The sequence below is a fragment of the Sardina pilchardus genome, chromosome 18 (assembly GCF_963854185.1).
Source record: "Sardina pilchardus chromosome 18, fSarPil1.1, whole genome shotgun sequence".
Classification (NCBI taxonomy): domain Eukaryota; kingdom Metazoa; phylum Chordata; class Actinopteri; order Clupeiformes; family Clupeidae; genus Sardina; species Sardina pilchardus.
In genome coordinates this window covers 20726005-20751849 of record NC_085011.1, presented here as the reverse complement: position 1 = coordinate 20751849, position 25845 = coordinate 20726005, and the positions used below count along the sequence as shown (strand labels likewise).

At 39.4% G+C, this 25845-nt stretch overlaps 2 protein-coding genes across 2 annotated transcripts; one reads left to right on the top strand and one right to left on the bottom strand.

The window, feature by feature from the left end:
* The first annotated feature begins 3563 nt into the window (after positions 1-3563).
* On the top strand, positions 3564-15096 carry chs1 (chitin synthase 1). The gene is made up of 19 exons (XM_062519086.1): positions 3564-3610; positions 4965-5100; positions 5877-6062; positions 6581-7653; positions 7746-7844; positions 7941-8105; positions 8194-8341; positions 8459-8524; positions 8637-8868; positions 9503-9703; positions 10218-10502; positions 10883-11062; positions 11609-12170; positions 12357-12502; positions 12696-13039; positions 13405-13515; positions 13616-13836; positions 14205-14271; positions 14595-15096. Exons 1-19 carry the CDS (start codon positions 3564-3566, stop codon positions 14664-14666), a joined length of 4341 nt encoding a protein of 1446 aa, XP_062375070.1. The 3' UTR covers positions 14667-15096.
* A 261-nt stretch (positions 15097-15357) lies between these two features.
* mpc1 (mitochondrial pyruvate carrier 1) lies at positions 15358-23548 on the bottom strand. Its single transcript, XM_062519088.1, is given in 4 exon segments — positions 15358-15817; positions 22269-22401; positions 22591-22687; positions 23335-23548. Coding segments are annotated over 4 exon segments (330 nt in total). The 5' UTR covers positions 23410-23548; the 3' UTR covers positions 15358-15792.
* Between the last annotated feature and the right edge of the window lie 2297 nt (positions 23549-25845).

Below are 25845 nucleotides of genomic sequence, written 5' to 3'. Positions count from 1 at the left end.
ATATATATATATATATATATATACTATATATATCTGAACACACACACACACACACACACACACACATACACACACACATACACACACACACAATCTACATTGGTTGCCAGTGAGTTTTAGGATACATTTTAGACATTACATGATTTGACATTTGACTATATAAATAACCCTCTAACCCCTAAACCTAGTCTCAAGACCCATTTTGTGCAATTGTCTTCCTTTGTCTCTGCTAATTTTCTGTCATCTAATTACAGTGCATGGAAATGCACTGTATTGATATTCCTTCGTTTTTTCTTTTTATTTTTATTTTTATTATTATTCTTCCAGGCCCTAATTTGACTCAAACCGCTTATCGTAGGAACTTGGTTCAAACTTTGTCACGTAGCTCTTGCATCAAATTTTCAGTCTATTATTTTTCATATTTCTATGACTTTTACTTTTTGAGATATGAAATAAAAACTAAACTTAATTTTGCCATAGACTTAACATTGGCTTTGTGACATCATAATTAGCTTTTAAAGAAATAGAATGGAATCAACTTTGCCAGTGTTCTCTCACTGACTTCAGCAACTTCAATGGAACTTCTTCTCTGTGTGTCTCTCCATTGAACTGTATAGCTCACTTGTCATCCACTTTCTTTCACTTCTTTTTCTTCACTTCCTCTCACTTTCTCTATCACTCTCTCTATTTCTTCCAATCTCAATAACTTTTAAAACTATATTAAAATAACACTTTTTATAGCAAAGCAACCACTATAATTACTTAGTAACAACCTAGCAACCACTTCCATAATGACACCCTGGCAACCACCTTAGCAACCAATTTGATTTCCCTAGCAACCAACATGATTTCCCTAGCAACCAACCTAGTAACCACTTTTTATAGAATAGTAACCACTTTATTTAGCCTAGCAACACCTTAGTAATCACTTTAAGTACCCTAGCATAATCCTTGCAATGACTTTCCATGCACTGGTATTTCCTTCAGGAAATGCTTTTCTAGTTTATTATTGTTATTATTGTTGTCATTTTTGTTTTGTTTTTGTTATGGATGCAATATTTTTTCCTTTCTTACATTGAGTTTACTCTTGTCTTTGGAAGTTTACCCTTTATTTTTGTATTATTTTGTTGATTGTTATTATTACATTGCATGTAAATGCAATGTACTGTTATCACTGTTCTTCTTCTTATTATTCTTCCGACCAAAATCAACGATCAAAGGCTCTAAAACCACTGAACCGTTTGACGTCATTCAAGCACTCATACAAAGGTCTTGAAACTGAGATTTGTTCTATTATTTTTTCACATTTGTGAACTTTATACTTTTTGAGATATTTACGATAAAAGAGTTTAAAATTCCCATAGAGTTTACATTGAGACCCTTTGGCGGCAAAGACTAATTGTTACGTCAGTGCTCAGCTGTCAGTAATCAAGGATCTCGAGTCTGATCCAAAGCCATGCCATCACCGCTGCGCTAAACCAGGCTAAACGTGAATGTTACGTTACGTCTACAGCTGTGAAAACATTCTACCATGCCACTGTAATCCAGGACGTTGTCGTCTTGTCTCCTGTTAGGCTATTCCTTACTTGATTTGTTTATATCGTTACAGTAGCCTAACCGGGTTGCTCTCACGTTATCAACAGCTAAAGACAATCTAACCTAACGTCAATGTAAACACTGTATTTAGCTAACGACAACCAAAATTGTTCCAGGCTAACGTTTAACGTCGGCGTAGGCTGCAAGGCGAACAGGGTTTAGCAAACCAGTCGTTTCAGCTATAGGGACTTAAGCCAGGCAATCATTTAAAGCTTTCGGTATCATTCACAAATTAAAAACCTAAGCTTATTGTACATTTCTATTAGGACCATCACGCACCTGAACACACTTCGAAGAACATACTAGCTCATCCTGTAAAATGTGGAGCCTACATAAAATATCCTACTGTAAGCTAACGTTACATTTGCTAGATATCCTACCTGTTGCTGCATCATCGTTGATTGGCGTTGTTTGAGAATGAGATTGTATTCCGTATTCCATGCCTACTTTTAACCTGCATTAGTGTAGCCTAGATATGAAGGCTATAAGCTATCCTACCAGTCGTTTCACTGTAGGCTACTAAAGTGTCAGCTCTTGCAACTCGTTTGAAGTTGGCAACTTCATTTCAGTCTTTTAAATTCTAATAAATGAAGAGTTATTTTCCAAAATAGCCTATATCCACAATTATGATGCATTTTCATATCACTTTTTAAATGTGACTTTCCAAGTATGTAGCCAAGTTGTCTTTTTAACTATAGGCCTAATACAATGATGTGAGTAACCTTTTTGCATTTACATGCAATGGTAATTCCTTCCATGGAATTACATTTTCTAGTTACTATTGTTGTTTTTCTTATTTATATGTAAACCACTTTGTGCTCTATCCTTGATAAGTGCTATATACATGACTATTATATATATCTAAATGTATCGCCTGCATTGTATGCAGGTATCTGAGGTAAACCATGATTAGCTGTTGATTTGTTTTCTATTGGTGTCCATTGTTTTTGTTTCCAAATTCATTGATTTGTTAAGATGATAATCACATCACCGTACTGTTCTAGCACTTTAGCACTGCTCTACTTTATAACTGACTTGATTAATGCAGGGATACTTTTTTTCAAATGTTACAATTGTATATTGTTTACAGATTTCATTTAACTACTTTATGAGAAGCATACTTTTTAGATAGATAGATACTGTAGATATACTTTATTCATCCCCAAGGGGAAATTACAGTTTATCAGCCTAATCTACAAAAGGCATTTTCTTTCAATAATGGGAGAGTACCACAGGTAAATGCATGAAATGCTCTGCAAAATTAACTTTGTGATTGAGTTGTACATGATGTTATTGACCTAATGAACGTGTGACGAGCCAGTTTATATGTGGTGAGCTAAAGCATCAGTTTCTATGTTTGGGTGTGGTATGCAAACAAAGGTCAAAGTGCTCTTGTTAGGATAGGACCAATGAATGACTCACGTCACATGTAGGAAATTCCATGCCCTTTTTCAGATTACATTGCCTTTGTCGTTTGTATCTTTATCCAGTATGCATGTAATTTGGCTGATCAGACAACAGTGTGTTTTTTTTTATTGTCATTTACATAAAGAGACACTTGCTCGTCAGATGTTGAATGTTCCATGTTAACTGGAAATGTTAATAAACTCAAACCCTCTCACCTTGAAACATCTTTTGATTGTACGACATGTCTCATTTTCCTTATTGGTTCTCCTAACTTAAGACTGGATCTTTATTACTAACTAACAATTGTACCACAGTATTCGTGAGCACCATTCTTCCTCATTCTGTATATCTTCAATAAACTGGTGATAAGACGCAATCAAGCCATATTCCGAAGTGTTGTCTACATGATCCTTGAACCTGTTTTATGAGAAAGGCACAGTAAAAAAGGAAAGGAGGGACGAAAGTTCAGAGATAAATCTCCACCTGTGATTTAAGCACACACTAACAGTGAATTAGTTTATTTAACAATCGGTGCACGTACTGTGCCTGTGTTCACCGACATGGAGGATTTGAGACACAGAGGACATAAGAGGGAAGGAAGACACAGGTAGGAACATTTTCAATTTATAACATTTCAAATAATAAAGTCAAGTTTTTGAGCTAATGTTATGAGCACCAAAGTTACAGGCGGGTTGTTTGGGAACAACAACAACAAAAAAATCATTGATTTTTCCCCGATCCACTTGATTGAGGGGCTACTGTAAATGTTTAGGCTTATTCTATGGAGTGTCAGGATACAATCAATGTCTAAATCAAATGTTAGGAGGTTTTTCTTGACATCGTTCACTACAGCCGGACTAGCAGGTGGCATTACAGTTCAAAGTATGGTGTATGGAGTTATCATTAACCTGAGGAGACATTGTATGTGGGAGTCAGTTCTTTTAAAGCAACATTAACCTTTTTAAAAAAATGAATTTTGAAGAATGGTCTGGTATACAGTACAGTAGGATGTGTGCACACCAAAGAACATTGTCACTGTGGATAGGAACATGACACTTATTGTTGATTTTAGACTATTCGGGTATCCTCTGTCACTTATTTTTAAATTCTTTTTTCAGAAATCTGTATCTTGGCTAGTTAAAATGACTCCTTCAATCAGTCACTAATAATTGAATATGTGCGATCATAGGCCTACTAGGTCAAGAGTGTTATAATATTGCCATATGACATATGCCATTTTTAGCCTTTTTACTTATGCCATTTTTAGCCTTATTTTAGTAGGGGGGGGGGGGTGGGTATTTATATAGTTCAATTCAGATTTTTCAGATTTAAACACAGATTCCACTGATGCGCTATTTGGAACGTGCATTATTTTTCAATATACCTCACGGCTATATAGTTCCTATTTTTGAGGTTTATCACACCTGAATATTAATTTTTTTATAGGAAAATAATGCACTTATCGAAGTGTAGAGCGGCGTCGGGACCTTATTACCACTTCGAACGTGCATTATTTTCCTATAAAACGCACGGCGCGTCGTTGATTATCCCTTACTTATGAATTCCAAGATGGCCGCCAAAATAGGGTGACTTGCCTACACTTTGCTGTCGCTAGCTATGCATCGGGGTTCATTAAAGTTAGCTTACTGATCTTTCTGAACTACCGTGAAATTGGAATCATACAATTAAAATGATGAATATAATCAACAGTATCATATATAGGATATTGAATTCCTAAATATTTTAGGAGTAACCATGATTCACTTTTCACCAAAGCCTTTTCCCAACTGAATTTTATTTATTAATTTTCGTTGAAAAATATATCCTGTTTGAAAGTTATACTGAGCTCATCAATTGACCTCAATCCAACAACTAATGTCATACATTATGGAGAACACCAAGGATTTTAACATTATTGTCATGAAAATCTGAGACCATAGCCTGTCTGTCACTCTGTGCAGGGACACATGGGATCCCTTTCAACTGAATCCCATTGGTGCTGAAAAGGAAGAGAAGAGAAGATGTTTTCAATTGTTGCAATATCTAGTGGCAATTTTTGTTGGCCTTATGGTCCTGACAACAGCAGTCCTCAGCAAGGTAAGCTGTTTAACAACAACAACAACAATAATAATAATGTTAAACGGTAAAAATGATCAGTTGTTTACACATTCAACTTGAAACTGTCCACCAATGATGATGTGACTAATTATTTACTGTCTTTACAAAAGAAAATCAGGCGAAATGTAACATAGGGGTGTGGTAACATGATCATGATTCATATAGATAAGAAGTCATATCGAATATCTGTGTCAGACACATTTACTGCCTGTAGGCAAAGTGAGATGATTTATTTTTTTGATTGTTGTGTGCCATCTCCATGGCCACATATTGAGTTGGTAATTATTTCAGTTGCACTTTGCACCTTGGCTACAGGTGTTTCAGTTATCCTCCTCCTTGATTGCTACCGGGAAGGGCCTGTCACTTAAGAATCATTCATGTGTTCACGTGGATATGTATGCCAAATTAATTATGTGTGTGTGTGTGTGTGCGTGCGTGCGTGCGTGCCTGCGAGCGTGCGTGCGTGTGTGTGTACAGAGCTGACAGGCCATGGCCTTGACCCTGCAGTGCTAACAGTGTGTGTGTGTGTGTGTGGGTCTATAGTCTGTGTGTGTGTGTGTGTGTGTGTTGAGTGAGTAGGTGGTTGGGGGTCATGCTTCAGAAAACTAGCCTATATATATAACTACTTTACTAAAACATATTTTAAATGTCTCTGTTCACTACATCGTGTATAATACTCTATAAACACTTCTAGTCGTAGGTTGAGTGGTTGGTCAGTCGACTGAATATTTGTTGTACTTTCTGTGAAATTTCAGGGCTCTCTGCTGATTCTGAGCACACTGGCAAGTCCATCTGCAAATGGATCCGCCCAAGAAAAACAGTACTACATGCTCCTAATGATGTTCTGCCTGATAGTACCAAACTTTCTTGTCTTCCTGAAGTCCCTCTGGAAATGTTGTTTCAAGAGTTCGAGCGCCCCAGACATGAAGACACTGGGCATTGTGAGTCAATCAACACAGTCAAACATAGCACTTCATCAAAAGATAACACTGTAGAAGCTATCAGATATTTGTATGTGATCTGCTATGTCACATGTATGAAATATGTTACCGGCCACTGCAGTACTTTTCAAGATTTGCTTTTATTATTTTGAGATGAATACTGTAGACAGTAGACAGATGCTTCTCCCAAACTTACAGTATTTGACTCATTTTACCACCACATGAGACATTACCATGATCCTCCTCCCTCTATCATGTTTGCTGAAAGGTTAGGGCCTGGAATGTCACATGTGTTGGTAAATGAAATGATTTTGGGAGCAATTTGTTGACTCTTTTCATTTGAATTTGTCTCATTTACTTTCTGTCCAGCATATAGATATAAGTTGGATGTGCACTACTTTCTAACTTTTGAATTTTATTTAGTTATGTACAACAACAATAATGACAACAACAACAATGTGTGTGTGTGTGTGTGTGTGTGTGTGTGTGTGTGTGTGTGTGCTTGATTTCCCTTCCAGATTTGTCTGCTAGAGAGCCTGGTGGCCCTTGGAACTGCAATCCTTGTGCTGATCGTGATGCCCCACTTTGACATCCTCACCAGTCTCTTCATCACCGGCAGTATTGGCTTTGTGTCCTCCATACTCCAGGTCGTGTTTCGCCTCCAGAAAAAGAGCTGGAAAATCATCTACCCCATTTGTTCGCTGCTCCTCACCTTGACCGGCTACGCACTCGTCTGCTTGGACAACTACGTACGTGTCACCTCGAAGATGCCGGTCCACGCGACGGAGAGCTACGTGTATGTCGCCGTTGGCATATTCGCGTCTCTCCTGGTGTCGTTGAACTGGTGGGAGAATCCAATTCAAGCCAGCAACATCATCGAAGACAAGATCGCCGCATTAGACACTTTCAGAGACATGGTGTCTATCCTCTCCAGCCTGTTGAGGATGGGAGTCACCGTGGGGGTGTGGGCTGTGTACTACTGCTTCATAGCAGACAAGACCAGTCAAGACCGAAAGATTACGTGGGAGTTCTATTCTAACCTCCCTGGCCAGATGAGGGACCAGGGCCTCAGTATCTTTGCCCTGCAGGTCATTTGCTCAGCTCTATGCCACTGGTTCGGAGTGGTGGCCTGTAAAGTCCACGCCGTGAGAATGAGCTTCGCCCTTCCCGTCATCCTCACCGGGCCGGCCACCCTGTTTCTCGGCCTCGTCCTCTTCTTTGCCAGAGCCGGCACAATCACAGAAGGCATGTCTGAGGTGAATGGGTTCCAAGGACTTTGCGACAGCCTGCCAGCAGTCCTGGCCGCAAATCAAAACAAAACGGATGTATTGATAGAAGTGTGCAGGAGCATTTGTCGGACTTCCCTGAATAACCCGTATAGAACATGGCCATTTGCCATGCTTGCTCTGGAAGGGGTGTGCATGTGGCTGGGGCTGCTCACAGCAACACATTATGTATGGAAAATCAAGGTCCAGAGGATTGAAAGAACCTCACAGTTATTTGTCCGTCGTCTCTACGAATCCGCATTCATTGACCAGTCCATGCTGCTCAACACGAAAATGAAAGTTGTTAAATCAAGTGCCACGGAGAGGTGAAAGCTTTGGCCCTTGACCATTCAGATACTTTCACTCTATTAAAACCCACATGACCATTTTCACATCTTTACAATGTCTCTCTTTTCAGTAAAAAGGATGAGGTGGAGGGCTGTGTGATTTACCTCTGTGCAACCATGTGGCATGAAAACTACGAAGAAATGCTCAAAATTCTCACATCGATGTTCAGGTAGGATCAAGCTTCTGATTATTACTGACCTGAAGGACCTCGTCAGTAAGCACACTATCTATCTGTAACTGTCCAATAACCCTAAGTTGCTTGTAGGTTGGACAGATACAGAGGTGATCCAAAAGAGGAGCATAATGACTGCTTTGACTTTGAGTGCCACATATTCGTTGATGACGCCTTTATGACAGATGAGGAAGAGGACAAAAGATTGGTCAATTCCTATGTAAATGATCTCATCCATGTTGTCATGGAAGTGTACAGGTAAACATTTGATTACAACAAACAGTTTTTTTTTTTATGTGCCAGTGATGGAAAAATGTCAGAGCCTAATCATATTTGTCACCTTCAGGGTATTTACAAATAAAGAACCAGATGAAGTGTCAATTATTGAAGCTCCATATGGCGGACGACTGGTTTTTGTCATGCCAGAGGGAAATATGTTGTATGTTCACCTGAAAGATAAAAAACTGATCCGCAACAAAAAAAGATGGTCACAGGTAAGATTTAATTTTCCACTTATTTAAGTCTGATTTATTTAAATAAATACATTTTGTTAAGATTGATACGATTTAACTAACTGTGTATGTTTGAAACTTTATTTCACCTACCTGTAGATAATGTACCTTTACTATCTCCTTGGATGGAAAGGCTACAATGCAAAAAATCCTCCAAAGATAAAAGTAGGTGGCTTTTTTGAACATTCCTATTATTACCCCCATTATTTATTCCAAAAGCAATTTTGAAATGCAAGTGGGCATAATGTGTGACATGACTGGACTTTTGTCCTGACAGAGGCAGGATATCTGCCGTGCCAGTCTCATCTCGATAGATGGAGAAAGCTTCCACCTGCCAAATATTGACAATGACAGTAAAAGAAGATACATCAATGATGACAACACATTCATCTTGGCACTGGATGGAGATACTGACTTCCAGCCTCAAGCTGTGGTCTTGCTGGTTGACCGTCTCCGCATGTATGACTGTGTCGGTGCTGCCTGTGGGCGAATTCATCCCACGGGAATGGGTAAGGAACCATACTTGATAAGAACGATTCAACTTGTAAAACAATGTTAAGTATCATTTCTGCATCATTTAGGTAACATTTTATGAAACTGACACTTTTTCGGTGCTTTCACAAATGTGTTTGGGTATGTGGGATAGCACCTGTGTGTGTGTGTTTAGTTCACATTTGTTGAAAACGGTGTTGGGGTGCTTCTTCATTCAGGAGAAGATTTTGACCGGATGTTTCTTTAAGATCTCAAGAAATTATTTAAAATTTGTGGAGAAAGGGGTAAAATGGTTGACCTTTAAAGTAGAAACAACAAATAACAACGACAATGATTATTCATGCCTCAAATAAATGAGCTAATATCAGACACCAATGAACTACAGTAATTAGACGCTGTTTTAAATGTGACTTTTAGAACAATTTTTAAATATACCAAGGCTAGTTAGTTTTACCACTGAGGAACCACAAATTAAAAGGATGTGTGCATGTACTGTAAGTATGTATATATATTTTTAACATATTTTGTAAGAAAAGTGCCTGCCACCTTACCTACAGCACATATACGTATTTATATGTATATACTGTATACGAATGTTTGAACGTACCCTCCACCTAAACCTGAACCTCTGGTCATACACATTTTACACAGGTCCAATGGTGTGGTATCAGAAGTTTGAATACGCAGTCGGCCATTGGTTGCAGAAGACTGCTGAGCACGTCTTTGGATCTGTCCTCTGTAGTCCTGGGTGTTTCAGTTTATTCAGGGGTTCTGCACTGATGGATGACAACGTACTGAAAAGATACACAACTAAATCAACCAGGGCCTCAGAGTATGTTCAATATGACCAAGGTAATTTCACTAACTAAAAGGCATGCTTTTGCTTCACTCATCTGTTTACAGGTACCTTGTTTCTAACTAATTAATTTGAATTTTTTAACATTATTGCATATTATTGTTAAAAAGTTATTGTTATTATTCTGACTTATTATTGATATTATTCCATTAAATGATTGAGTATATTACTATTATTAGAATTATTTTTGATGTAGGCTATATGACTTTACTTTAAACTTATTTTAATGATAAGATACTGTAATGTTTACAGAAGTTACTTTGGACAAATGTGCCTGCTAAAAACCATAGATTTAAGCGTAAATCAGAGGATTATAGATCTACAAACCATCTTAAAGCACTGTGCTCACTCCATACAGGGATACTAGATCTACAAACCATCTTAAAAGCACTGTGCTCACTCCATACTGGGATACTAGATCTACAAACCATCTTAAAGCACTGTGCTCACTCCATACAGGGATACTAGATCTACAAACCATCTTAAAAGCATTGTGCTCACTCCATACAGGTGAGGACCGCTGGCTGTGCACTCTACTACTGCAGCAGGGCTGGCGTGTCGAGTACAACGCCGCGTCAGACGCCTACACCAACTCCCCCGAGGAGTTCAAGGAGTTCTACAACCAGAGACGCCGCTGGGGGCCCTCAACCCTGGCCAACACCCTGGACCTGCTCCACAGTGGGAGGGAGACGGTCAAGAGGAACACCTCCATCTCCATGATCTACATCTTCTACCAGATTTTCACAGTGGGATCCTCCATCCTCGGGCCGGCCTCTGTCACTTTGATGGTAGCAGGTGGGTGTATGCAAGCGTGTAAGATATGCCCAGACTAGGTGGATCCAGAAAGATTCAGGGGCCTAGTGATGTATCGAGAGGGCCAAAGGCCATACTGTGCCTATGACAACAGTTTAGGAAGTAAAGAAGGGTCACTCCCACTCCAGTTTGAATGAGGAGTTGTATTACTATTGTTGCTGTAAAGGTATGCCATATATTGTTCTGTAAAGTTATTTCACTGTCATGGATAGTGTGGTAAAATCACGCACTGGATGCATGCTTTCAGGATGGATTGTCCTGGTCAAAGTGCATCCTGATTGCCTTTACAGATTAAAAGATGGTCTCTCAGAGTGAACAACCTTTTGAGATGTTTGACAGAATGTTTTGACATTTATTCACAGGTGCTTTCCAGTTTGTGTTTAAAATCACAGGCACCACATCTATCCTCATAGCTTCCGTACCCCCTGTCATCTACCTCATCATTTGCTTCTTGACCAAGGCAAACTTCCAGATTACAATTGCAGCGATTCTAAGCGTTCTGTATGCCTTCCTGATGACAGCTTCCTTCTTCTCCATCATTGGTGTGTATAGTGGGGCAGCCACATTTTTGATGGTAGTCTGGTGAGATGTTATACAGTATACTGGATATGAGTAACATGTTCCCTTGGTTAGAGTCCTGGTTCTGATTGTGATACTGTACATCATTTTAGCAATGAAAGAGATGAGTCAAGGCCAATGATATTTATTTCATTACCAAGAAAAAGGTTTGATCATATAAAAAAGGAAATCCTGAAGCTGATCATTAAGAACCCACAGTCATGGAATTCCATCTCAACATTTGATTCAAACCACTCCTAAAATAATATGGAACTGTCCTTTACTACTGAAATAAGCAGCCTGTGAAAGTCAAAAACATATCCAGTGTCCTCTCTCTTATCTGACACTGCTACTGTTTTCTTCCCTAATCATTTGCCATTTGTTTTATTTAGTGTATTTACAATTATGCCTTTTTATAGCCTTTTGTATTGTGTAAAATTCTTTATTCTGCTTCCATGGTTACTCCAGAACTTTGCTTCGCTACCACTACTTTTGGTGGTGTTTAAATTGCTGATGTCAATTATTTTCAGGTGACATGGTGACACAGGGAACCTTCATCACCCCCACCGGTCTTTTCTTGGTGGGCATGGCGATCATGTATCTGGTCACGGCTATCCTCCACCCGCAGGAGTTCACCATGATCATCTACGGGCTCATGTACTTCATCTGCATTCCCAGTGGCTACCTGCTGCTCACCATCTACTCCCTGGTGAACATGAACAACGTGTCCTGGGGCACCCGCGAGACCAGCAAGGGAGGCAAGGAGAAGGAGAAACAGGTGGGCATCCTGTGCGACCGCACCTGCAAGATGTGCTGCTGGGACATGAAGTGCCAGGTGACGCAGGAGACGGAGAGTCTCCTCCTCCAGCAGATGCAGAACGCCGTCGCCGTCACCGTGGGCCAAGGCACTCAGCCTACTCAGGCCGGAGCGGTGGCAATTCCGGTGGTGGACGCGGTCGATGGAGTGACCGTGCCACAGAGGCTCACGGCTCGGGACGAAATCGAGCTAATGATGACCAATAGCAGAGCGGTAAAAACCACTGGAGGAGACCATGTAGACCCTGTTGATCCTGATTCCGCATTTGAAAGAAGGTACAGTACACGCTCTTGATGCTTGACTCCTGGTGTCATTTGATTTCACTGTGGATTAGTGATGTGCGAATTACTTTCTACTGTGGATTTCCCAAACAATGGCTTTGTTGTTTTTACCTATGCCGTGACTTTTATATGTGAATAAGGCGTCTGATCTTCTGTTCACTGGTTTTGTTTTAGTGACAGTTCAAGAAGCAGTGCAAGTGCAAGGAAAATGGATGATGATGATGATGATGACAATGATGATGATGATAACTATGATTATGATGATGAAGACCGTGATGATCCTCTTTTGGACGAAAGAGATGATCTTGTAGTTAAACCTGAAACTGGTAAGAAGTTCATCTGATGTATATGATATACTGTATGTATGATAGATACAGTATGTCTATCTATCTCTGTAGGCCAATTTATTCCACACTTCAACTGCACTGATAAAAGAGGCGCACATGTTCATCACTGATAACAATCTCATCTAAAACGTTCTAATACTTACCATCATATTCCCTCCCCCTTATCCTACAGACTGGGTTGACCCTGTGAAGATAGAGTTCTTGAAGAAGCTGACCTATGCCAACCTGAAAAGGAACTTGCAGGCGCAGATACGCTACACGCTGCGGAACAAGAATCAGGACGACGTGTGTGAGGACCTGGTGATGAACCTCACTGACGTGGTGAACGTCGAACTGAACAGCAGAGTGGGCCCAGAGGACGTGCTCACAGAGAGCCAGCTGGAAGAGCTGCAGTACGCCCTGAACGAGGCAGCCCGAAGAATCCTCAAGACCAACCGCATGGAAAGGCTGGACAGAAGGGTGAAACGAGCCATCGAAAAAACTCTTCTTGCACCCCAGGTTGTGAAGATGGACGAGGTTTGTCTTTTTTTTTTGTTTTGTTTTGGCTTGACATTTACAATGAATCATCAGTGATAAAAATCAATTTCAATCAAAATCTTTTGAAAACAAAACGTCGGCAAAAAAAGACAATATACATAATTGTACACTGTAGCCTACTCTGCTATGATTCCAAACCCTAGTGTCTAAATGGGTTGTGAATAAAATTCAAGTCCTTAACTTTGGGAAACAGCTCAGGACTTGAGCTCTAGGCCGACTGTCCCTAACATTTTACATTTTACATTTTACATTTTACCATCTTACTCTGTGCTTCACATGATCTACTACTGAAATCACTACTCAATACTCAATAGTCGGCTATCATGTGAACCTATGTGATCTAGGATGAAAAGGATTTCTGGAACAAACTGCTTGAGAGATATCTGGCTCCCATTGTTGATGACAAAGCTCATCAGGAAGAGGTGACTCGAGAATTGAAGTCTCTGCGTAACAAGGTAAAATTGTTAACTATATCTCAGATGAGGACAATGTACTGTACATTCACTTCCAAAACCTCCTTCACATTTATGCAACACTTTCATCCTGTCCCTCCAGGCTGTGTTTTTGTACTTCATGCTGAACCTTTTGTGGGTAGTCGCAACCTTCTTCCTGCAAGCCATCGGCACTGACGTCATCAGCATAAAGATCCCAAAGATTGATCCCGTTAATGGCACCCCGACGGGAGAGTACATGTCGGTTGAGCCCCTGAGTCTGATGTTTCTGCTGTCCTTTGCTGTTCTTCTACTTGTTCAGTTCCTTGCCATGCTTTATCACCGGTATGTGTTTGAAATACTGCATGATTTCATTCTATACTGTTATCACTACAGTTTATTCATGTCACTAATAATAAAGACTGTGTAGTCAACATGATATAACGCTACTAAACCAAAACGTAACCCATTCTGTAATGACATGACCTAATATAAAAATACTTCTACTTAAATATTAAGCACACAGAACACTAGGACCTGTAGTAAATAGTTCAATTCAATTTGTTTTAACAAAGACTGCTTTGATATCATCAAATTAAAAACTGTGCTGATCTTTATTTAACAAAGAGGGCAGAGCTACTCTATTCCTAAACTTAGAGTACCTTTTGAAGTCTTAAGATTTTGCTGTTGTAATTGGCTGTTCTTCTTTGCAGAGTGTACACGCTTATCCATATGGTGTCGTACAGAGGCAGTGAGAAAGATTACAAAGAGCACGACAATGTAAGTAACATTAACAGAACGTCACAAGCTTTGGCCTATGCCGTCTTCAAGATGCTGAAGACGGCATAGGCCGAAACACATCCGTGTTCAGAGTTGAGCTCACCTCTTTCTGGCCTGTGAATGTAAACCCCAACATGAATATGAATCTATGAAACCCCAAAACCCAATGAATCTGTTTATAGTTCTACTTCTACACTGCAAGACCACCAATAACAAAACAATACATTCCTACGATGATTTTCATCTTAGTGACATGGATTTGTTTTTGGTATGGACCAAATAACTTGTAACTTAAAATGTTTCATTGTCTATTTTGAATGCAGGAGGATGAAGAGGAGCTCATTCTGGAAAACCAGATGGCACATGGTCTTACATTCACCAGTGATGACTTGTGAGATTTTGCACAAAGACGGCTTGGTTTACACAAATTTTAAAACTGGAAATATTCTACCGGTACTTGATATATTGCACTTTAACTGAGTGAAATGAAACTCTGTCAATGTATTGCTTATTTAGTGATGTATTTCGATATGTAAAATAAATATTGTAAATATCCGATAACCTGATGATCATCTCAACTGAACAGTCTTTGTGTATTTGAGATGTTTATATTTGTGTTTACAGGTAGTTATTGTTTTAAAACCAAATATAGTTCAAATGACAATAGAGTGAATTACCTTTTTAGGAGTCAAAACAATCACTTGTAAAAATCACATCTGCAGTAGCTTCTGAACAGAATACAATGTCACAATATAGTGCAGTACTAAAAGGAACCACATCCACCATGGGAGCAGTAGACCTACAGAAATCCTCTTCATTAAAAGCCTTTATATTACAGTGATCAAAGTTTGTCTTTATTGTCTGGAACTTATCACAGTCACGGGAAAGAGTGGAGATTTTTTTATGGAAATAATCCGAAACAGATAAGACTGAACAAAGAACACATCAAAGCAGCTGCAGTGATAAAGCAATATGATCCTACTGAGAGTAAAATATCTGGTGAGAGAGATCATAACCATTAGGAACATTCAGGCCTTTCACGTTAGCATAATAGGCTTTTAGAAACGTACAAAGTCACACAACCTCTTTCCCTTTAATACAGTGTTTATTGTGTCTGTTCGGTGATGGCCATATTATCATTTGAAATAAATTACTCCAAATTAAAATAAGAAGAATATATGGTATGTATTTATCATAATGGCAGACCTTTTTTAAAAAACAGAAACGTTTCTGTACCAGTTGTTTAAAAGTTGTCAAACAAGGCATATGTACATTCCACCCATTTCATAATTTGTGCGTAATAACTTTGACAAAAGAAATACAATTTATTCATAAGATTCAAGGAGTTGGCGCTTTGCCTGGATAGCTGCTCTGCGGAACAGATCTGGTCCAGAGGCAGTTACTATCTACATTGATTAGTTCATTGTTAAATAACTGCTACCACATGGGCAGAACAAGAAGGAGAAAAATGAGCCCATTGCTGTGAACCCGCTGTGCAAGGTGAGTTCCTCCTGAAGTCCATTACTTGGCCAGCTTCTTTTCCATGCTGTAGGGGTGGGGGAGAGAGAGAAACGATGGTAAGTGACAATGATCGCAAAAGGCGTATTAGATGCTGTATTTTTAAAAAGAAAATACAACCATTTCCTTTGGTTTTAAGATGGGTTTCGGAGCAAAACTCTATAATGCTTCATAACTCACAGAAGAGCGCAATAGCACTTAATGCTATTTATTCTGTATTTGCTTGAGCAGATAGAACACAGATAGGTTAGCCAATGGCCCACTTAAAACAATGTCCATGTGTCTTGCAGATCCCATCTGACCCTGTAGTGCAGGGGTTGTTTTTTAAAATGAACCTGTACTTGCCTTACTGACCTGAGGGCAATAAACACCACATGCATCTTGCTGACTTGACAATGTTGCTGACTTTGACGCAGCAATCATTAAACATCTGTTATTGCTCTCTATTACTAACACAGATTATGTTACTATGCAACATGGATTAACCAAGGCATTTGATTAAAATAAAAATCCACTGCAGCCTCAATAACAACATGTAGGCATGAGCCGTTAAAACCTGGGTCAACATGACAGAGGTGTGAACGTGCAGGGATATGGAGAAGCTATTTTTGCTCGACTTAGCTCAGCACAGTCTGATGCGGCTCTTCTCAGTTACAGTACAGCATGCTCCATATAAAGAGCTATGATTTAGAGAGCAAGCCTATGGAGCATTGGCATACTGCTTTCAATATTGTAGGCGAAAACCCTGAAACAGGGACTTGGAGTAACCCGCACGGGTACAGAGGATTTATGGATTATTGAATTTATGAAATTCATTACAAAGGTGGAATTTCCAAACAAAAATAGAATGAGTTGCTGATTATCGTCACTTATCTCCCTCAACAATGGAATTCTCTTCTCTGATTGGCTAATGGGGTGGCCATTAACTTCGTATAACCTGCTACCTTCGAAGTAGTTCCCGTATCACACTTGAATATTAATTCGCCAAACTCGTTGCGAAGTTTAAATGAACTGTCACGTTGCATCCAAGCTGAAATACAGACGTGCAGAACCATAGTAACATTGTAGCATATGACGGAGGTGGATTGTAGCTAGTTGGATGCCATGTAGGCTATAAAAGTAGCGATCTTTCAAAGTTAAAGTTAATCAGAATCCTGGGAAATGCCCGCTTGACAACGGCAGAGATAGAACTAACGACTGGCTTTTGGCCATAGCAACCAGCCATTTAGAACTAACGACTGGCTTTTGGCCATAGCAACCATCCATTTAGAACTAGTAACGGCAGTTTTGTCCTGCAAGTAGAAAGTTGATATGTGGCGGAAAGTAGTCCCACAGTCAAGACAGTTTTAGCGATGTTAACGGACGCAACGGTGGAATAAAACTATGTTCTAAATATACAGGTTATGAATACAAACGGGAGATAAGCGGGATAACGGCCTTCGAGGTCGACCGGTTCGATGGAAATAATGGCACGGCGGAGGTAACTCCGTCTCCGTGCTTCGCACGTCGCCGGAGTTCTAGACCTCCACCTAGCCATTATTTCCATCGAACCGGTCACCTCGTCGGCCGTTATCCCTTACATCAACAATACTACAGAGGTGCTATACACTATTGCGTCTATGTGAGTTCATAGCCTAATAATTAAACAAGAAAAAAGTGACATGAGACATGAGACATGATCCTATCTACTGTAATCTGATGGTGAAGTGAAAGACTCAGTGAAAAGAAATCAGAGGTTTAACACTCTGTGAACCACTTAAAATCTGCAGAGACTATAGTCATACAGGTGCATCTCAAAAAATAAGACTGTTGTGGGAGAAGTTCATTTTTTTCCATAATTGACTTTTAAAAATTTAAACTTTCAAGTATTCTAGATTTATTACACATAAACTGAAATATTCCAAGTCTTTTGTTGCTTTAACCTTGATGATTACAACTCAAAGAAATCAAAGATCCAATATCTCAAAATATTACATTAAACCATTTATAACACAAATATTACATTAAACCATTCTTAACACACAAATTAAACCATTTATAACACAGAAAACCATGTATAACACAGAAATACATTTATTTCTCTCAAACTTATTGTTAAGTTTGCGTATTGTGAGGCTCCATAATGTTGTTCAGACAGGGCACCTAAACACACACACAACACATTTGGACCATTTTGATAACATTGTGGGTGTTTTATTTAACTTAAGAACACCTGTGATATTCCCAGGCCAGCCATTAGAAATGAATGGCTGAGATCACCTATGTGAGTCCAGGCACATAGCTGTTCACCAGATGGACAGCATGTGTGTAATCTGCCTCACTACTGAGGTGCACTGCTGGCTTGACATATTTCACTTTATGTATAATGAATCCAGAATATATGAATGAATAGAAGGAATATATCTAGTGAATGAACCTTTTTTGCTACCAGTGCTACCAGAGCAAATAAAAGAGGAGGGGGGATAGCGACAATTTTCAAGGCATCCTTTCAGTGCAATCAGTCATCATTTGGTGAATTTACTTCATTTGAATATCTATGTGCAAGCATTAAGTCTTCTCCTCAGATTTTACTACTGACTATTTACAGGCCTCCAAGACATTCAGCTAAAGTCTTTCTTGAAGAGCTAGGTGAACTGCTATCAGTCATTTGCATAGAGTTTGACTGTCTTATCATATCAGGGGATCTAAACCTGCATGTGGATAATCCTGAAAACAATTATGCCAAGGAATTCATTGCACTAATCGATACTTTCTCTCTAACACAGCATATACAGGAGCCAACACACTCTCAAGGCCATACACTCGACCTCGTTATCACAAAGGGTCTCAATGTTTCTACAGCTGTTAAAGACCTGGCGTTATCCGATCATTTCTGCGTGTTTTTTGATGTGTCTATGTCTCCACACAGTCAGAACAGATCTATGTTGGTGAAAAGGAGAGTCATAAATGAACAGACAAGTGTTCTTTTTGAGCAAGCACTCTCACAGGTGTCAAGTAATCTGTCAGACTCCGTAGAAGACTTACTGGATCACTTTAATGCAAAAATGGCAAGTATTATGGATGACATTGCTCCATTAAAATTCAAGAAAGTTAAGGAGAAACAGAAAGCACCATGGAAGCAGATTCCTGCGGTTAAACTCCTAAAAAGAGAGTGTAGGAAGACTGAAAGAAAATGGCGTAAATGCAAACTTCAGATCCACTATGAAATCCATAAAGAGATGCTCCGCACATATAACTCCGAAATATGCAAAGCAAGACAATCATTCTTTTCTAACATCATCAGTAGAAGTTCAAATAACACTCGTGTTTTATTTTCCACTGTAGAGAAGTTAACTAATCCTCCCTCACAATTAGCACCCGAACTTCTCTCAACTAATAAATGCAATGAGTTTTCATCTTTTTTTAAAGGTAAGATTGACAAAATCAGACTCAATATATCTGCTAAATTACTCATTCAACACCTGGAACTTCCAGCTACAAATAGAGGGAAACTTAACTTGATGTCAGAGTTCAATTTGATAGACTACGAAACACTTGAAAAAACAGTACAGATTCTCAGCTCCTCCACGTGTGTCTTAGACACCCTGCCTACAAATTTCTTCAAAACTGTTTTTCACCTTATAGCCGCAGATGTCCTTCACATTGTAAATGCATCACTGCTGTCTGGCACTTTTCCTAAGTCCCTGAAAACAGCTGTTGTAAAGCCACTGCTCAAGAAGAATAACCTAGATGCCTCCAAGCTAAACAATTACAGGCCCATATCAAATCTACCTTTTATTGGCAAAATTATTGAAAAAGTAGTCTTTAATCAACTAACAACCTTCTTAACGTCAAATGGGTATTTTGATTACTTTCAGTCTGGTTTTCGGGCAAATCACAGCACTGAAACAGCTCTCATTAAGGTTTTCAATGACATACGTCTCAACACAGATTCTGGTAAAACATCAGTCCTAGTGCTATTGGACCTTAGTGCAGCATTTGACACTGTTGACCACAATATTTTACTACACAGACTAGAACACTGGGTTGGATTTACAGGCATAGTTACCAACTGGCTCAAATCATATCTACAACAGAGGAGCTTCTTTGTTGCCATCGGCAACTGTACCTCAACACCAACGTCCTTGACCTGTGGTGTTCCCCAGGGGTCGATCTTGGGGCCACTATTATTCAACCTCTATATGCTCCCACTTGGACAAATCATCCAAAATAATTTGATTTCATATCATAGCTATGCAGATGACACACAAATCTACTTAGCTCTGTCTCCTAACGACTATGGTCCCCTTGATTCTCTGTGTCAGTGTATAGAACAAATCAACACTTGGATGTCTCAAAATTTTCTTCAGCTGAACAAAGAAAAAACTGAAGTCATTGTATTTGGTAAAAAGGAGGAAAGACTTAAGGTTGCCACTCTCCTTGACACAAAAGGATTGAAAGCAAAGGATACTGTTAAAAATCTTGGTGTATTAATCGACAGTGATCTAAATTTCAACAGCCACATGAAAATGATAACTAAATCAGCTTTTTACCACCTCAAAAATATTGCCAAACTGAGAGGGCTAATGTCAAAACATGATTTAGAAAAACTCATTCATGCATTTATCTCTAGCAGGGTTGATTACTGCAATGGACTGTTCACAGGCCTTCCTAAAAAGACTATCAAACAGCTTCAGGTGATTCAAAATGCAGCAGCTAGGGTTCTCACAAAAACAAAAAGAACTGAGCACATTACTCCAATTCTCAAATCTCTGCACTGGCTTCCAGTAAGTCACAGAATTGACTTTAAAGCACTACTGCTTGTTTATAAATCAGTAAATGGAGCAGGACCTAAATACCTATCAGACATGTTTCAGCAGTACACACCTTCTCGTCCTCTCAGGTCTCAGGAGAAAAACCTGTTAGTAAAACCCGCTGTTAGAACTAAACATGGTGAAGCAGCTTTTAGCTGCTATGCAGCTCAGCTTTGGAACCAACTTCCAGATGACATTAAAAAGGCCCCAACTGCAGCCAGTTTTAAATCTAGACTTAAGACAAAATTGTTCTCAGATGCTTTCTGCTAAATGTCTTAATTATTTCACCTTGAGTCTTTTATGCTTTCTTTATAAATCTTTATTTTTAAATGATGTTATGCTTTCCTTATAAGTTTTTATTTTGTTTTGGAAATTGAAACCTGATGTGTGTGATCCCTCAACATGCCGGAGAATTGCACTCATGGTGAGTAGTACTGTTTTTTTTCCTTTTAAGTACTACGTTCTGCCCCTGGTTGGGCAAAGGGAGATTCAGATGAGTAGGGCCCCCGTTTGGGGATAGTTTTTGTTGGGTGGTAGTCAGCGTCAGGGACGGCTGAGCTATCGGCCCTGGACATTAAGGTCTCCCCAGTAAGAAAGGAAATATTGTGTGCGCACACAGATGGGCCTACGTCAACGAATCTCCAAAGAGTGGCAACAGCTCTGGGTGTTTGAGAAGGATCACTATCACTGGTTTGCTAAATTAGACTCTGGCAAAGTCTATCTGTTAAAAACAGACCTGTCTTCTTTTTATTCCACCTTATGTATTTTATGTTAATTTTTATTCTTTATTGCTTTCTTTTTATTTATTTTATTTTTTTTATTTTATCATTATTACTATTATTATTATTATGATTCCTCTTTGCTCATCTATGCTTTTATCTGCTATTACTGTTTGGTTTTTGTTTATGTAAAGCACATTGAATGACCTCTGTGTATGAAATGCGCTATATAAATAAACTTGACTTGACTTGACTTGACTTTCCACTATATTCTACCTTTCTGAGATGCACCTGTATACATTCCAGCTCAGTCATGTTTTGAAAGCAAAGACCATCTAAGGGCCTCACCATCAATAACTAGCTCGACTGACAGGTCAATTCTTTAGTTTACATATGCTGACCTGTTTCTTTTACTCTGTACTGCTACAGTAAATCACTTATTTGATCGATCTCCTGCACATGCTGAAATAGCCATATACCTCTGACATGAGAGCAGTGTTACACTTTTCCATGCAAAACCTGTGCACATTTCAAACTGCTTAATCTCACACCTCAAAGAGCAGAGAGAGAGAGAAGTCTGTTGGGTAAATGACAATGTGGATCACCCTTGACTGCGTCAAGTCCCACACAAATGTTCCACAACTTACTCATAGGCTTGCTGAAACTTGCTGAACTGTGACCGTCTTTGTACAAGGTCATAACCACAGTGTCTTTCTGTTGGATTTTTCACTGTCCAAAGGTCACCAACTTTGTTGTGACTGACTGTATTCTATCACAAATTCCACCATGGTCCTAGCCTGGGTCCACCACACAGAGAGCAAACTTTGCAGGCCAATCGCCACAGGAAACCCCATGGAGACATGAATGCTAGGCAAGCACTAGCTTGCTTGGATTCGACATTAGGCAAATTATAAGTTTATTTAAAGTCCAAACATTTAGCATTTACATAACAGTGCTGAGTACTCACTTGTATTTGATCAGCCGACTTCCTTGAATTAGTTGGGCTGTCTCATTGGTTAAATGACAGGCAAAGAGCAGCCAATTCCTTGGCTGTACTTTGTAAGCAAATCTCATGAAGAGGAGGGAGTAGCACGTCAGAGCTGAAACACATACAAAAGGTGCTTGCTTATCAGATAACCTTGATGTTCAGACACACAAGTCTTCACTATAATAGATAATGCACGTTATCAGTCCATGTTATGCGATCAGACACGGTCTGTTTTTATTATCTCAGAGCAAACAATGGGAAAAGAAGATATGATAAGAAAGAAGGAAAGCTATGATTTTACCAAATGTCATTCTCCCGCTGATAATCTCAGGACTTTTCTTCATGTCAGAAATAGCAGCGATGGGTAGACCCCAGTTAGCCACTGGACCCCAGAAATGCTATATCACAGGAAGACAAGTAAACAAGCATAAACATCTACAGAAAATCTCACAAATTCAAGCAAAAAAATAAACGGACTATTCACACAAGAGATACTCAAACCCTCTAACGTAAATTTGGTATGACAAGTCTACTTACCGTGCTTAATGAGGATGTGGGTTTGCAGAGAGGGATGCCGGTTCATTGAAAATAAAAGACCATGATTAGCCAATGATCATATGTACATATGTGGAACACAGATCTGACACGCGTGTATCTGACGTTTTGCCAAGGGCTTGGGAAAATAATAGAGCAAGATGGTATTCATCAACATAGGCATGGACACATCCGTTAAAATGACAACAAATCTAGCCAGCAGGATGACGTTAGCATAAGCTAGCATATTGCCCTTCAGATATAAGGTTAAGATCATGCAATGTTGATGCGGTCTCCGCGTTAACAGAGGCAGAAAACCAGACATTGATTACAAAAAGTTATGGAGGATAAACTTCCCAATTGTGTTTTTGTCAAACACCACATATAACTTTATGCATTTTGCTCAAAGTAGCGATCAAACAGCCAACGCTACCCGGCGAGCTAACTTCAGTTTGCAGCCTAGGTTAGCACAGCAAGCTATCACCTTGGCTGACAGACGACAATGATTAACCTACCTCGTCAAATAATCTCTGAATTCTTTGCTCTTCAGGTAGTCAACAGCTCTGCGCGCTACAGTTCCAGCCATCGTGACAATTATAACGTTATTGTAGCTTTATTAAAATAAACGGAACCACTTAGCCCACACTAGAGCTCTGTCGGAATGGACCAGCTACAAACAACTATCCAGCTAGCTACAAGGCTACACAACAGAGGACGTCAGTACGTCCTGAGTTAACACATGCGCAGAAGAACGCTGCGATTAAAACATGTATCAGCCACGGAATAACATATATCGGTGGATTCAGCGAAAACAACATATTTTATATTTATTTTAAATTAATTAACATTCTAATACATGCCTACTTCATGAGTTATCAGCAAAACGTCAACCTATCTGCACTTCTCAGCTTATCAATAGGCAGATTTAGTCATATCTAGGCCTACTCCACCCTCGAGGTCTGTTTCAGCAAGGACTTTTTAAAAATCTTATCATGTTGTTATGATCATCAAGTAAGCTAGAGACACCTCCCTGATATGAATATGACGTTTCCTGGGCTTTGCCTTATATCCCATTATCTGGACTGATAGCCTAAAAGGAAGTAGGCCCAAGTTAACTTTTCTTAGAAGTGTGTTAGACCAGTTATAGGCCACAGTAGCAGGCCTTCTATCAGAAATATTGAGTAGGGCCGGGGATGGGCAGTAGGTCTATTTATGAGACATGTATTAAAAGTGCGTATTTCAAATACAAAATAGCATTTTGTAAGTTGTAATGTTAAACTGCAAATCATTTTGTAAAACCAATAGGCCTTTTGGTGATGTGCTGACATAAAAATGAATGTAGGCCTACTGACTGGTGCTGACAAACTTGCTCAGACTTGTGATCAGAATATTGTGATTCAGATGATCCAGTGCAAGATGAGTAGCAATGTTGGTCACACACACACACACACACACACACACACACACACACACACACACACACACACACACACACACACTCACACACACACACACACACACACACACACACACACACACACACACACACACACACACACACACACACACACACACACACACACATAATACACATTCTCACCCCAACCCACAAACTCAACCACATGGTTACGTGCTCACTCACACTTACAACAAGTTTGCCTGGTTCGGGAAGAACTTTGACTGTGATGTGTGTGCCCTCCCAGGCGATGTTGCTGCAATGTTCCTTGTTGTTCTGGCATGTCCCTAATCGCCAATAGGCAAATTAACATGATCATTCAATCGGAACTCATGGAACTGGTTATGTGGTTGCCCTGCTACATTGCTCAACACGTTGCTCAATGTATCACCTAAAGCAGCGGCCCTTTAGCTCCTCTCTAGTGGCTCTTTGGCTTTCTCTAAAAATGGAAATTAGAGTTATAAAATATTTCATGTAGCCGTACAAGTTGTCGCAAAACATTAACAGTTGGTGGAAATATTATACTGTACAATACAGCATATGCAGAGTATGGCGAATATGTCATATACCTGAGGCTAATAAAGATGGAGATGTTCCGATATCTTTGCAGCCCTAGACTGGTAAAAAGGGGCCCTTTCAAGAGCTTGCCGACGCCTGACCTAAAGCAATAGCATGAAAATGTCATGTCCCTTAAAGCTGCAAGTCGGCAAGATGTTTTTGATCCTTTTCACTGAAACTGACAGTATGCTCCGACAGAACATAAATCAGCCGGTTTAAGAAAAAAACCTGCACTTCTACCTCCACCAAGAGCCTGTTATCTGTTTTGCAAAAATCCACCACTCCCAATTGTTCTGATCCAGGGCTGTGTGAGATCTGACTGTCAATCACAGCGTGCTCGGTGGTAGTGGGGGAGGGGTATGAGAGTTGTGATGAGAATGATACAGTATTTCGGTTATGAAATGTAGGCAGGTCAGCAGTTGATCTGTTGACTGCAGATTTATGGCATGTCTCGTTGGCAGAGAAAAATTATTGCTCTCAAACACTGTCTAATTAACAGTCAGTGATGAATATATACTAAATATATTTAGTATTTTCAAAAATTACAGTATTTTACAAGGCATGGTTGTTGTATTTTGTAGTGTAGTTTGATACACTTCAAATTAGGGTATTTGATACGTAATTTTAAAATACATTTCAATGTATTTTTTGCCCATCCCTGCCTATGCTGACGCCTTGAGATTTCCGTCATAAACAAAGGTCTTATCTAAAACCAACGTGTCCTAAGAGAGTTTGATGACCTTCATGCCAAGACAGCAAGCCTGTATACTAGGTTCTGGTTGCTTATGTAGCCAGTGCCACCCAACCAAGCATGATCAAGTTTGCTTCTGTAAAATACTTTAACAGTATAATAAGAAGTACATCAGCTCTAATGAATAAAATTCATCTTAAGAAATGATGAGGCCTATCATCTGCCAATATAATTATACCAATTTTTTTTAGCACTATTATGTTATCATTGCTCACAAATATTCCAACGATATATTTTCAAGTGAATATTTATTGACA

Bases quoted from the DNA above. Each gene is read 5' to 3' on its own strand.
- chs1 (XM_062519086.1), top strand. From the start codon at position 3,564: ATGGAGGATTTGAGACACAGAGGACATAAGAGGGAAGGAAGACACAG. The intron at 7,845-7,940 runs GTAGGATCAAGC...AGTTGCTTGTAG, and splicing joins ATTCTCACATCGATGTTCAG to GTTGGACAGATACAGAGGTG. The intron at 14,272-14,594 runs GTAAGTAACATT...TTTTGAATGCAG, and splicing joins ATTACAAAGAGCACGACAAT to GAGGATGAAGAGGAGCTCAT.